Source organism: Podarcis tiliguerta (assembly GCF_965153285.1).
Source record: "Podarcis tiliguerta genome assembly, chromosome: 14".
In the NCBI taxonomy this organism is placed as follows: domain Eukaryota; kingdom Metazoa; phylum Chordata; class Lepidosauria; order Squamata; family Lacertidae; genus Podarcis; species Podarcis tiliguerta.
Genome location: NC_139547.1, coordinates 6,391,549 through 6,406,023, shown reverse-complemented (window position 1 = coordinate 6,406,023; position 14,475 = coordinate 6,391,549). Strand labels below are relative to the sequence as shown.

Genomic DNA, 14,475 nt, shown 5'->3' with positions numbered 1-14,475 from the left:
GAAGGTGGGATATAATAATGCTGAGTATCAGAACAGGCCCCCAGGAGTGTGGTGCAGCCAGTGGCGGAGGAAGGGAGGTGCGGTCCGCCCCGGGTATCATCCCTGGGGGGGGGGGCGACAAAATGAGCTTTTTTTAAAAAAAAAAGGGCTCACAATTTTTTTTAGGAGTGACATGGTGGTTTAGGCGCCTGCAGGTTCCACACCACCTGAAACGGCAGCTTGTGACTTGTGCCTGCCTCTCCCTAAGCCGCCCTACAGCTGAGGGGGAGGCGGTGGAGAGGCTCCAAGCTTCGGAGAGGCTTGCCCCGCCTCCATGGGCAGCTTGCCCCGCCCCTGGCTGCAGGACACGCCCCTGCACTAGGCACCCAAGTGGCTAGCTATGCCACTGGGTGCAGACAACAGCTTAATAACAATAATAATAAATTTTATTTATGCCCCGCCCTCCTTGGCCAGAGCCGGGCTCAGGGCGGCTAGCACCAATTAAATCGTAGTAAAAACATCATAGGGGAAAAAGAGGGGGTGGCCCAATTTAAAATACAGGTTAAAATGCAACTTAAAATGCAGCCTCATTTTAAAGTAGCCGATAAATCAAGACCATAAGGGGAGGGAAACATGGGGGTCAGACCAAGTACAAACCAAAGGCCAGAAGGAACAGCTCTGTCTTGCAGGCCCTGTGGAAAGATGTCAAGTCCCACAGGGCCCTAGTCTCTTGTGACAGAGCATTCCACCACGTCGGGGCCAGAGCTGAAAAGGCCCTGGCCCTGGTTGAAACCAATCTAACCTCCTTGCGGCTCAGGACCTCCAAAGTGCTATTATTTGTGGACCTTAAGGTCCTCCGAGGGGCATACCAGGAGAGGCGGTCCCGTAGGTATGTGAGTCCTAGGCTGCATAGCTTGGGGCGGTTGGCCCACAAATCCACAGCTCTGACCTGCACCCCTATAAGGTGTCCTTTTCTGAAAGCAGAGCCCCTTCCAAGGCACAGGGAACACTGCTCAGGGAGGGCTTAGCTGCACCTCATTTGCCACAGATAGGCTGTCACACACAACCAGCTGTCATCACTGAATGCATACTAGGAGCTGGACCCATTTTGTCCCCTAATTCTGAATGCAAAAGAAAAGAGGCGGATGGGAGCCAGACCGCATCCTGACCTGCAAGGGGTGCGGGAGGGCAGGCGGTGAAGGGGGGGGGTGATTTTTCTCCTGCGCTGCAATGTAATATTGCAGCTTGAGCCATCGTCCATCTCCAATGTTTTGCAAATGAAATTGCCATGAAGTTATTTACTCTCCGGGGATTACTGAGCTCTTCTTGGCTTAGTTCTATTCAGCTAAGGAATCTGATGTGTAAGAAAGCTCCCTCTCCACCCCCCCACATCCCCCGCCTCTCCTCGGCACACATTTTGTTCCACGTTTTGCAAGCTGGTGATACTGATGAGGTTGGAAAGTTGTCTTTTGGAGTTAAGGATCAACTCTGGTCTTAATTATGCTGACAGCGGTTGCATTCTGTAGGGCTCCAGTGGGCGGATGGAGGCGTGGGTCCCCTCCAGCAGGTGAAGAGGAAAAACTCTTCCCTGCGAACTCTTCAGCCTCCCAGGCTAGAAGTCAAGAGCAGAAAAACCCAGTTCCTTTGCATCTGGAATTTCACTTGTAGTAAAGCAATTTCACTGTAGCAGTGAAGCGTATAGAAATTACTCTAATTACGTAGTATAGAAATGTCATCTGTTGGTAGCTGATGTCGGATTATTTGTCTGGGGGAATCTCTGCTATGTATGCATGCTGTGGAAGCATTTTTATTAGGAAGCCAGGAGGTTCCAATTCTGCTCCCTACCCAGGCAGCAATGCAGGCATTTGCAAATAGCACTTTGACTCTTCATCATTTTCTTTCCACCCCTAATGCACTGAACAGTTCTCAACAGCAACACTTTCCAGGGCCTGGGTTAAACTAGACATCAGGGAAGCAATGCCTAAGAGGTGCACTCGTGGAAAGAGGGGGTTTTCGGATTGCCCACAAGTTCCTCCTGCCATGGAAACAAACTGGTCTGGTTGTCCTGGCTCCAGTCTAGTTGTTTCGTCTGTGGGCAACAAGGTCTGGTGGTCTTGATCCAAATGCTACGCATATTCAGCATTTCTGACTTGCACCCTAATGAGGCTGTAAGGCTGCCATTCAGCCCTGTCCACATGAGCAAAGAGGCCCTCACTGTTATAACATGCTGGATTGTGACAAGTTACCATGACTGGGAGGCATCTGGAGGGAGGGGAAAGCCTTTTTACGAAAGACCTCGGTCAACCAAACCATAAGCAGGGGCGCTGCAGATGTAAGTCAAGCTGCATTCCCCCCTCCCGCCCCCACCAGCTTTTGTCCAAGGAAGAGGATGCCCCTCCTCTTCCAAACCTTGTTATGTGCAAACCTATAATACTCCCCAGACATGATTTGCTAAGACCAAAACGGACAGTTGGCTGGCAAGACTAGTTCTTTATGGTCTTTTAATTCCAAGGCAGATCAATAACCTTGTAATTGACTTTAACAGATGCTCATATATACTCCATGGGATTGTTTTATAAGCCATGAGCTGCAGAGCACCAGGCAAGAGGCGCCAAATCTCTCCCGAATTGAGCTCAGGCCCCAACACAAAAAGTACGTGGGAAGTTTCTGTAGAGGAAGGCTGAGCCCATGAGTGGCAGGAATGAAACACCACCACATATATTTATAACAAAACACACACACCCTTTTACATGTAACTTAAAATAAAAGTCCTGGCAGTTTGTGAAACATTTTCAGACTGCTAGAAGAAGAAATGAAGCTCAGAATCTGGGAGCCTGCCCCAAGAACACCGTTCCATCAGCCGCACGTGAGATATGCTTCTTCAGCCTTTTCCAGGAATGTGAGGAGCTGCTATAGGACCTATTTTGCTCACTGTTCTTCCTGGAAGGCAGAGCCTTCTCCTCTTTTGGCTGCTCTCTATTCACTTTGGAAGTGACAGCATCACCTCCCCAAGGCCTCGCTGGTGCCAAGATCACTGATTCCCCCACATAGAGCTGCAGGCTTTAGAGCATGCACAAAGTGGTGCAAATTCTCTCTGCACACGTTCAGAGTGGAAGACTGTCCCAGATCCCACAGTCGGCTTTGGCGTTTTGACAATGCAGGAGGGAACCACCTTGACGGCTCCCAGAGGAGGGATGCCTTCGGTTGGTGGTGGCGGGGGCCTGTTGCTTCCTCTTTTAGGCACAACTGCCCTTGGGTTGCTGGTATACATGGCTTTATCTGTCATTTCTCTCCATCTCCCGAGGTATCCCCAGATTCCCCCAAGGGCAGGAACGCGCAATACAAACGGAATGAAGAACAAAACAAGGTCTTTTGACACCTTGAACGCACGTATTAAGGCAGAAGCTCCCACCGACTCCTCCATATTATTATTGCTCTTGCTCTTTGCATCCCTAATGGTCTGCTTGCTTGGGAGGGATCTGCAAGCCAGCGCTGTTTTCGGAAGGAAGCCCCCCGCCTCTCTCCCCCGTTTCCCCCACCTTTTCAGAAGCAGGAGAAGAGAAACCTGCAGAGCGCCCCCCCCCCGCCCGCCCCTTCCAGGCAGGCCCCCGGAGCCCCGGCCTGGCCTTGGGGAGCCGCCTGGTGGGAGAGGGCGCGTAGCAGCCGAAGGGCTTCCCCCACCCGCTGGCGGCACGTGGCCCTGGAGGGCCCGGCTGGCCTCGCTCTGCCGCCGGACCCGCCGGAGCTCCCGAGGCGGCGCGGCCAGCAGGGGGAGGCGGCTGCGTCGGGGCGGCCGAGACCTGGCGGGCGGGGAGAGAGGAGGAGGAGGCGCCGAGGAGGCGGAGGCGCTGCAGTAGCAGCGGAGGAGGAGGAGGAGGAGGAAGGCGGACGAGGCGCGCGCTGCTCCGCTCCGCTGTGCCAGGCGAGCAGGCGAGCGAGCGACTGGCTGCTGCGACGGGCGCGATGGGAGACCGAAGCGGCGCGGCGTGGACTCCTTTCCTCGGAGCCGGCCGTGGAGGCGCCCTGCTCCGGCCGCTGACAGGAGCCGCCGCCGCCGCCGTAACCGTACATTGCCCGGTAAGTCGGCGGAGGGTGGGCCGGGCAGCGCCGCGGAGAGACGCGCAGCTCCGCGCTCGCTCGCTGGCCTGGGAGGCGCCAGGCGGCGGCGGCGGCGGCCCCGGGAGTGAGGCAAGGCAGCCGCCGAGTCCCAGGGGAACCCAGCCGCCCTCCCGGCGCGTCCCCACGAGGCGGGCGGGAGCAGCGGCGGCACACTCCTCGCCCTTGCCCGCTCCTCGCCGCCGGTGCCACTCCGGGCTGAGCAGGCGCCGCGGCGGGCTTCTTCGCGACCCCGTGGAAGAGGCGCCCAGCCCGCCGCCGTCGGCTTCCAGCTCCCTCGGAGTCTCCCCTCGCGGCGGGTGGGGGGGGGGTGTTAAATGCCGGCGTGGGGCTGGGGGGCTCTCCCACGGTGGAGGTAGTTCCCCCGACTCTTACGGAGGGGGGAGAGAACCCTTGATGGTGACTTCCAGTGTCAGTGGACCCCCCCCCCCCCCCGCCAATCGTCTCCGGACGGATCCACGGAGCTTTGCGAAAGAGGCTCTTCCTGAGCGAGGACACATCGAGGGCTGGCGATGGGCAGGCGGCGGCGGTGGACGGAGGAGCAACGTCGAGATGTTGCCCAATGTCAGTTTTCCTTTTGCAAGCTTGCCGAGTTTGGAGGGTCTCCTCGCCGAGGGAGAGCCGGGAGGATTCAGCGCCCCCAGCCCCCTCCCGCGAAAGAGGCTATTGATGGAGCAAAATGGTTTAATGTTGGAGCTCTCGGTCTCCTGCCGGCGAGTTGCGAAGCGGGCAATAGATCAGGGCGCATTAAAAGCAAGCGACGAATTAGTGAGATGGAAAGGACTCCTAATTACCCTTCGGAGTTGACTCCAAAGTAACATCGCAGGAGACGAACATGCCTTCCTAAGCAGGGGAGGGTTTGCTAGGACATTGGCATGGCCCCTTCTCTTTGGTTCAGATCCTTCGGCCCCCAGGGGACAGCTGTGCACACTCATTCTGCACTCATGTCCTCAGAAGCCCCTTTTCTCCGGGTCTGGGAAACCCTGATGCTGCTGGAAGGTGCTGTCAGAGGGTCTCCCCTGAGCCAGTCCCCTGTGCTTGGACGCAGAGCTGTGGGGAGCCTCAGCACCAGCAGGGGCCGGGCTGCTTGGCAGCAATGTGTCTCCACTGCCCCTTGTCACTGTTGGTCAAGAAAAGGGATGGTGGCGGCAGCAGCAGCAGCAGCAGCGGGGTGGAACCAAACCACCATCCTGCTGCCCCAGCTCCTCAAGGTGTCTTCCCAAAAGATTCCTTTCAGTCTCTTGCTTCTGAGTGATATTAGCAAACCATGGAATGTGGCCAAAAGCTGGTTTTGAGCCTAATGTCTACATCATGTGAGCGCCAACATTGGGGCCCCAAATTCTGTTTCGCATTGTGGCGGGGGGGGGGGGGACCTCCGCTATCACCTGTGTGCAAACCCAGCCTGGACCGGGAGGGGTCTGGCTTCTTCGCACAGAATTGGGTTCCCAGGGTGAATCTGGAAATCTTTTGGCAAGGCTCTTCTGCAGTGGCTGTTATTTCTATATCCTCTTGAGAACATGACTGGAGACACTTATCCATAATGCATCTAATTTTGGCCAGGTGTTGGACCCATGTCAGGCTTTTGTCACCAGAGCTAAAGTCACCCCAAGCATCCTCGGTGGAGCAAGCAGACCCCTGTGATCCAGTGAAGAATCCAGCCCCATCATAGGGCATGGAGTGCATTTGCAGCATGACTCTGCAGTTAGCGGGGATTCATTGATGTGGCCTGTTCTGGTGGCAAGGTGGGGGCGACTAAGAGAGAGCAGTGGACAATATCACTTTCCCCAGAAACTTGCATCATCTTTCTCTGCGTAAACCTTGTGTTGGAGCTTGTAGGTGAGGTGGGAGCTAAAACCAGCTTTGGAGCGTGCTTGGAGCCAGAGGGTCAGAGCCCCAGAGTGACATGACAACCCACAGCAAACTGCGCACCTGTTCTTCCGACTTGTGGCTGCAGCTTGGTCCTGGCCTAACGGGGCTGGAGATCAGGCTCAGAGAGGGTTTGAGCTCAGATGCAGACCACTCCAGGGGCAGGTGGGTGCCTGCCTTCTGCTGTGTGGGGTTATCATTCTCCCAGCCAGTTCCTGAGCTGGTTGATTATATTCATCTAAGGATTTCTGCTGAAGGAGGTTGTGGGTAAGGGCTGCCTATTGATAATCCAATAACAGCTTTCTTCCCCCTCCCCACACCAGTGAGTGGCATGCGCAAGGAAAGGCCAAACCAGTCTCTGGAGTGTGACAACTGAGCACAAAGTTCCTTCTCCTACAGTTCCTTTTGTTTGCCCTGCTCAAGGCAGGGGTCAAGGTCCATCTGGGGACTCTGCTTCCCCTATGGCCACCAAGACTTCTCCCCTGCTTTGGTTCTGCTGTGGTCCAGTCTGAATGGAGCCTTTCCCCCTCTGATGCCTGGGTGTTTTCTGGGACTTGTCACATGCCTTATAACGGTGTACCAAGAGAGACTCCCTACATCTCTTTCCACAAGTCCTGGATATAGCCTATCTGAGAGACGGAGAACTTGGAGCACTCCAGATGATGCTGGCTTCCAGTCTCGGTCAACCTGACCAATGGTCAGGGAAGGTGGAAAATGTAGTCTTGCAACAGACTCCCCCAGCCCTGACACACACTTCATTCAAATGGGTTAAGTCTGCTGAACCCTGTTAGTAAAGCTGTCAATATCATGTTAATTGTGCACTGGACATCATGCCAAAAGGCATTCCTGGAAGCCCTTCGCACACTTGTTGAAACGGCAAGTGCTTTGAGCAAATGCAAAACTTCCCTTGGCCAGAATATCCTTGGCATCCTCAGTGTCCCTCTTTCACTTTCCCTTCTGGCTGAAGAATGTAAATAGCACCAGAGAGAGACTCAAAAGCAGCCAAAGGGTCAGCACCTCTTGGGGTGTTGCTCTTTGGCCTTTAGAAGCTTCTTCGTGGTATTCCAGTTTTAAAAATATGCCCCTTTCCTAATAGGGGACAGCTGCCCCCCACTTAAGAGGACATACCATACACACACACACACACACACACATATATATGTATAAAGAAAGAAAAACAACAAAAATACATTAAAATGAAATATATATATTCATTTTAATGTATTTTTTTGTTGTTTTCCTTTCTCCCCCCCCCCCCTTTTTAGTTGCTAGGAGGTGATGGATATTTGTTTACTTCTATATTTCTTTTCTGTGTGTGATGTATTAAAAGGACATACTCTATTGATGTGTTTCGCCAAATTCCCAAAAGATCGGAATTTCCCCCAAATCGCCCCCCATTTCTTCCCTATCGGAAGCTGTTAAGCACCACCATCAAAAAAGATTTATACGATCTGAAGAGAAACCAGAGCACCCTGCTTGCCCCCACCCACCTGTGGCTTATCTCCCTGAATCTACCCCCTCCTCCTGTACACATTCATTTGCCCCATATAGAAGAATTCAAAGAGGGGTGCTGGCTGTCCTCCCTCGGGCCCAGCGCACTCTTCCCATGGTGGCCTTTGTCACTCGGCCAACCACTTCCATTTCAGTTGCAGGGCGCAGCTGGTCCCGGGAGCAGAAGAGGGGCAGGATGGCAGCGCCTGCTACTGCAGATCCCCGTTCGTTCCCCCAAATGAGTCAGGGGGATTTCTTTCCCTGAAAGAAGCACATGAAGTTGGCCCTGGCCAAGCTTTGGCAGAGTCATCCTGCCTGCCCTGTTGGGGAGAACATGGTGGGGAAACTGGGGCCACACAGTGAGGAGCGGGTGGGTAAGAGCCCAGAAGCACATGGGTAAGAGGGAGACAATGCCCAAGGGCAGCCCGAGTGAGCAGGGGCGCGTCTGCATCTCCCATCAGTAAAAAGAGAGATTTCCTAGGTAGAATATAATAATAATAATAAATTTTATTTATATCTCGCCCTCCCCAGCCGAAGCCGGGCTCAGGGCGGCTAACAACAATAAAACAGTACAAAAGTACAGCACAAACAACACTCTAAAATCATTCATTATAAAATTAATTACCGTATTTTTTGCTCTATAGGACTCACTTTTTCCCTCCTAAAAAGTAAGGGGAAATGTGTGTGCGTCTTATGGAGTGAATGCAGGCTGTGCAGCTATCCCAGAAGCCAGAACAGCAAGAGGGATCGCTGCTTTCGCTGCGCAGCAATCCTTCTTGTTGTTCTGGCTTCTGAGATTCAGAATTTTTTTTTCTTGTTTCCCTCCTCCAAAAACTTGGTGCATCTTATGGTCTGGTGCGTCTTATAGAGCGAAAAATAGCCACTGGCAACCATTGGGCCAGAGCTCCGCGAAGATTGCCGAGGGAGGGAGTCAGGCTGTGCCCTGGCCAAAGGCCTGGTGGAACAGCTCTGTCTTGCAGGCCCTGCGGAAAGATGTCAAGTCCCGCAGGGCCCTGGTCTCTTGTGACAGAGTGTTCCACCAGAAACACCACACAGCTCCCTTTTAAATCTGAGGATGCTCCAAACGCGCACCCCTCCCCCCTTCTCTCCTGTGTCACTTACGAATCTTGTTCCTACATGAGAGAGGAAGCCGGTAGGAAAAAAGCGAGAATGGAATGGGGAGCAATTTTGACTCTCGTTGCTGTTTTAATCTATGAGGCTTTTTCCACTCGATTGAGAGATGTGGGAAATTAAAATGTCATTAAAAAGAAAATTAAAATGTCATCCTGAGCATCACTTCCAACGACACCCCTACGGTCAGGATGAGATGCGTCAGTTTAGAAGCTCCTTATTCAGAAACTCCCACTGAAGTCCCGTTTTTTGGTAATTTGAAGGCTCTTGACCACATGGAATGCCAAGAGCCACCAGGGTCCGGCACAGACTGCCGAAGCCACCTCATTCCTACCCTTCTGTCATTATAGCCTTGTGTTACTGTCTTTTTCAAATTGTTTGTGCCCATCAAAGACCTCATAACCAGCACTTCTGTCTCCTGCTGATGCTCAGCTCTGCATCCCGCCATAAGTTTTGGTGGGTGGAATTCATTTTGTTGTGCATGAAGTCTGTGCTACCAAATGAGAACTGTGTTCCAATGAGCTTCTCTAAGATCTGCCTTGGATTTCTTATTGACTTCTGTACTCCACTGAACTCTCCTTAATCTTTCCCATGGTTAGGAAAGCACGAATGGGTTGGGGCCTGGGCTGGGAGCAGCTAGATGTATGCAACCTCTGCCTTTTTCCTGGGCCTTGCAAGCCTTGTGGCTAAATTGCAAGCCCTGGTAGGTCCGTTCTGGGAAGCTGCTTGCAGCAGAACAAATGAGATATTTCTGAATGAGCTGTTTTGACTCAGACAATCATTTCAGGTGTTCAGTTGTTTACAGGACAAATGCTTGGAAACCGTATTTAAAAATCTCGGTACTAAACACTGTGAAGTTAATTGCAAAAATCAATTTTTTGCACCCTGCATTAAAATAGTGGGGAAAGGATAAATCTCAAGGATTAATATTATCCACAGGGTTGACAGGACAAGACTGTAACAGCTTCTGAAGGGGGGCGGTGGGGGGTGTCAGCAGCCTTGTTAGTCTGGCAGCAAAAACAGCCCAAAGGCCTTCAGACACCTGGGAGGCAGACATGCTGCTTATTGTATAAGCTTTGTGGACACCCATGTCCGCTTCATCAGAAGCAAGCTTGTTTCCTGATACATTTGTGCGTCTTGAAGGGTCTTTTGCTTGCTTCCTGCATGGCCTGAGAGCCGCCGTTCTTTCACTGCCTGCAGTTGCACATTGCATAACCATCCTTCGCATCGCCGGAGTCAGCGGTGGTGCCTGGCTGCAGGAAGTGCTCTTTGGCTGCTCTCGTTCTAGCCGATGCGAAGGGCAGAACAGCTGAACTGTAAGAATCCGTAGGCAGAGAGGAGGAAAGCACCAGCCAAGCTGGCGACTGGCTGAGTTTGCAGAAAGATATCTCAGGGTCCAAAAACTTTGGGGTGTCTTTTTTTTAAAAAAAGAAAGTTACGCATGTTCAAGTCTCCCTACACGTCCTCTGTGTACTCCTCAAAGCAATTACTTGTAGGCAGTCTCTTGGATTAAATGTGCCTACCCCATGATGTCTTCTGAGCGAAAGGGCTGCGCGTACTTCAGTCTTGCTGAATTTAGTCAAATTTGTTTCCAAGTAGGTAGGAGCTAACAGCCTTTCCTCCTCCTCCCAGTCAAGATCCCTCTTAACTCTAAAGCTGTGAGGTCTGAGTGTATCAAAGTGTGCCATGAAAACTTCTTGCATGAAATAACTTCCTCTTGATCAGCTTTTCATGTTTGGTTTGGAAGTCAGACTTCAGCAGTGCAGCCTCTCCTAAGATCAACGGCCTGTATTAATATGCATTCAAGAAAAGGAGATTCTTCAAATGTATCAGTTTCATTCTTTAAAATCCCATATTGCAAAATGTCAGGTGTTGTGAGCAAGCGTATGTTGTGAGCAAGTTTCTTGGGCGCGTATGTGAAATTGAAAATTTTGGTTTGGGAGCCATAGTAACACCTCTGCTTTCCTTCTAGATGCTGCAGAGAGTGATGGGGATCAGGACCCAAATTTGCTTCACCTGTGGACCTCCCTCAGGAATTGGTTTCTACTGATTTGCTGTCAGACTATACAGAAACGGTGCCAGCGCCCAGGATTAGCCGTTGCCGCTGTCAGCGCGATGACCGCCTGAAGACTGTGTTGGAAACCAGCATTCTCATGGATAGAAAATTGCCATCTCTGTGGGAAAAGGCCCACTGAAATCACCCTCCATGTTTTCTGCTCTCTTTAAGAGCCTGATCTCTTCCTACATATATAAGATTTACAAAGGAATGTTTACAAAGAAATTGGGCAATAGTACAAAGAAGAAAGAGAGCTGTCAAAGCAAACACGAACAAGAAGTTCCCCAGGTTGGGCACATAAAGAATCCCAAGTTCTCAAACACTTTGAAAAGCACGGTCAAAAAGATCGCCAAGTGCTCCTCCGCCCGTAATTTGTCCACCGAAGAGGAGGAAGGCAACAAAGAATTCTCCCTCTCCCCGACCTTCAGCTATCGGGTGGCAATTGCAAACGGACTGCAGAAGGGTGTTTTCTTGACAAATAACAATGAGGACCCATTCCAAGATCTATCTTCCAACGAGAGCTCGTATTCAGAGTCCTTAAGTGAAGTCAAGGGCCCGAGTAAGGACCAAGCGTATTCGTCCCACACGATGCCGGTGAGACGCAACCGGAAGAGCCTGAACAGCCTCGCCCCCTCGGACGGGAGCTCTGACGGCGAGCGCACTTTGCACAGCTTGAAGCTCGGGGCCTTGCGGAAGCTGCGGAAATGGAAGAAGAGCCAGGAGTGCGTTTCCTCGGACTCCGAGCTCAGCACATGGAAGAAGACCTGGGGCCTCAGGAGCAAGTCCTTGGACAGAACAGCTCGGGCCCCCAAGTCCAGCGCCCTCGAACCCAGCTTCAGTTCCACAGGCTGTATCAGCCAGACCCACGATGTGATGGAAATGATTTTCAAGGAGCTTCAGGGAATCAGCCAGATTGAAACCGAGCTCTCTGAGCTGCGGGGGCACGTCAACGCCTTGAAGCAGTCCATCGATGAGATCTCCAGCAGTGTGGAAGTCGTGCAGAGCGAGATCGAGCAGTTGCGGACGGGCTTCGTCCAGTCCAGAAGGGAGACGAGAGACATCCATGATTACATCAAACAGATTGGGCACACGGGAAGCAAAGCCAGCCTGAGGTTTCTCAATGTCCCGGAAGAGAAGTTTGAAAATGTTGAGCATGTGGTGTGTAGAATTCTAGTGGAGAAAATGGGGTTTTCTGAAAGCCCCAATCCTGTGAAGATAGAATTTGCCCAGCGGGTGGGGCACCACAGGGAATGCCCCAACGCCAAGCCCAGACCCATTCTTGTGTACTTTGAAACGCCCCAGCAAAGAGATTTAGTTTTGAAAAAATCTTACAAGCTCAAAGGAACTGGCATTGGCGTTTCAACCGATATCATCTCTCACGAGACTAAAGAGAGAAAGGACAGAAGTCTGCCTTCATCGCAGACGTACGAGAGCATGGACATGAAACTGCTGCCCGTTGACCTCAAAACTAAAAGGCATGCCTGGGAATCCCCTGACAGCAGCGACAGGGAACTGGAATCGGATATAAACCGGAACAGTTATGCAAAGATATCCAAATCGGCACCACAAATGAAAAGAAGTACCACAAAGGCAAGGGAGGAGTCTTCAAATAGCAGAATCCTTAAAGGAGCTGCAGATGGTAACATTGTCCCAAACCAAATAAATTATAATGAAGAGTCACCAGGGGCTGAGAGCCTACAGGCAGAGTCCAAGGGCGGCTGTTACTCCAGCATGACCCCTCTCTGGCAGTCGCAGAATGACTTTGGAACGCTTAAGCTCAGCCGTTCAGAATCTGACTTTACTAAACTCTGCCAGTCGTACTCCGAAGACTTTTCAGAGAACCAGTACTTCAGCAGAACCAATGGCAGCTCTCTCTTGTCTTCCTCTGATCGAGAACTCTGGCAGAGGACACATGACGACCCATCCAGCTGGGGGGCTGGTTCACAAGAGCAGACGTTCAGTCAAGGTGGCCACCCCTACAGGGTTGAGAACGAAGCGGAGAACACAGAAACGGTTGACAGTGGGCTCAGCAATGGGATCATGTGTGCGTCTGGAGACAGGAGCCATTACAGCAACTCTCAAGTCTCCTTAGAAGATGATCTTTCGCCATGGAAAGACTGGAATCAGCTGGAACAGAACACGGACTTGGGGTTAGATTCGTCAACACAAGAAGTTCTGGCTTATGACTTGAGTAGCTCTTCTGACCAACAGGTAGACTATGGTCAGATTTCTGACCTCCAGTATGACACAGAAAGTTATGATTTCGCCCTGGATAGCAACTCTCCCTCTGGCCCACAGTTCAGTAATGAAGCCGAGAGCCAGTGGACTGGCCAGTATGACGACTATCAGGAGACCAATGCCAACACTCTCTATCAGAACCAGAACAGGAAGCCCATGATGTACCGCAGCCAAAGTGAGCTTCCAAGCGACGACTCTGAGGAAGCCCCTCCTAAGTCTTGGCACAGCAGGCTGAGCATTGACCTTTCAGACAAGACATTCAGCTTTCCTAAATTTGGAAGCACTCTGCAGCGGGCCAGGTCAGCCTTGGAAGTGGTATGGAATAAAAGCACACAGAGTCTGAGTGGATACGAGGACAGCGGGTCATCTTTTATGGGGAGGTTTCGGACTTTGTCCCAATCCACTGCTAACGAATCCAGCACAACCCTGGATTCGGACGTTTACACAGAGCCTTATTACTACAAAGCCGAGGATGAGGAAGACTACAGTGAGCCAGCTGGAGAGAATGAAACGGATTATGTGGAAGTCATGGAGCAAGTTCTTGCTAAACTGGAGAACAGAACTAGTACCAATGAATCGGAGGAGATGGTCCAGGAATACGAGCCAGAGCAGACTCCGTACGAAAGCCCTTGCGCTGTTTCGCAAGAGGATGACACTCCTGACGGCTATTTCGATGCCGGTGTGGTTGGTGGTGATGTGATGGAATTCACAGAGGATACAGTTGTTGAAACAGAAGCAGAAGCGCAGGAAGATGAAAATCAAAATGTCCCCGAAGTTCCTGTTCAGATGCCAGTGAAAAAAACAATTCGGCCTTCTTTCAAAGAAGCTGCTTTGAAGGCTTACAGGAAGCAGATGACTGAGCTGGAGGAGAAGATCCTTGCTGGAGGTACAGCACTTTTGACATTCTTAAATGCATAAGTCTGTATTTGTGTGTATCTATACATATGTAAAAAACAAACACACACATCGCTAAAGGACGTGCCTTGGGTTCTGTAGGTGCTGTTTTTCTCCTGCGGAATTCTGTATCACAGAAACTATTTAACTTAAGGAAGAAGAAATGATGCTGGTTTCAGTAGGGGAATTTTGTAGTTTAACCCAAACATGACTAGTCGTCCAACCTAATCCACAATTCAGTTCAATCCAAAGAGTTCAGATGCTTCATCCCATTGAAATTGATTGAGTAAATTGGCTTAAATCCATCCAAGTGTGGCTAACTGAATTGAAAATCAAATGTTTTGCATGTGTCCCCAAAAAAGAATTTATTGATGGTTGAAATGTTATCCTTCTTAATGTATCTAGCTCTGTCTTGAAGTGATGAATGCTTTACATATCATGTACTCAAATCCCTTCTAAAGTGCAGGATGGGAGCATCCTCATTCTGGAATCTTTTCTGTAAAAAAACAACAACAAAAAAACTGTGGGAGTTCTAGAACTGATTTCTCAAGATCTTTTTGGCCTGTCCAATTCTTCGAACAATTTGCTGTCATTTACTTAACAATAAGTGTTCCAGACTGTGTCCTAAGAAGGAAAGGAGATCTGACATACAAGAGAGGGAAATAAATGGTGTGCTTGTCCAGCAGAGATCAAAGAGGCTTCAG

At 51.0% G+C, this 14,475-nt stretch overlaps 1 protein-coding gene across 2 annotated transcripts in view; it reads left to right on the top strand.

The window, feature by feature from the left end:
- Positions 1 to 3,820: 3,820 nt before the first annotated feature.
- Positions 3,821 to 14,475, top strand: part of UNC13C (unc-13 homolog C) — a 133,179-nt gene continuing 122,524 nt past the window's right edge. For both annotated transcript variants that reach the window (XM_083412926.1, XM_083412925.1), the window contains exons 1-2: positions 3,821 to 4,056; positions 10,556 to 13,763. In XM_083412926.1, the coding sequence (XP_083269052.1) occupies positions 10,790 to 13,763 (2,974 nt within the window). In that variant the 5' untranslated portion in view covers positions 3,821 to 4,056; positions 10,556 to 10,789. The remainder of the gene's footprint in view (positions 4,057 to 10,555; positions 13,764 to 14,475) is intronic.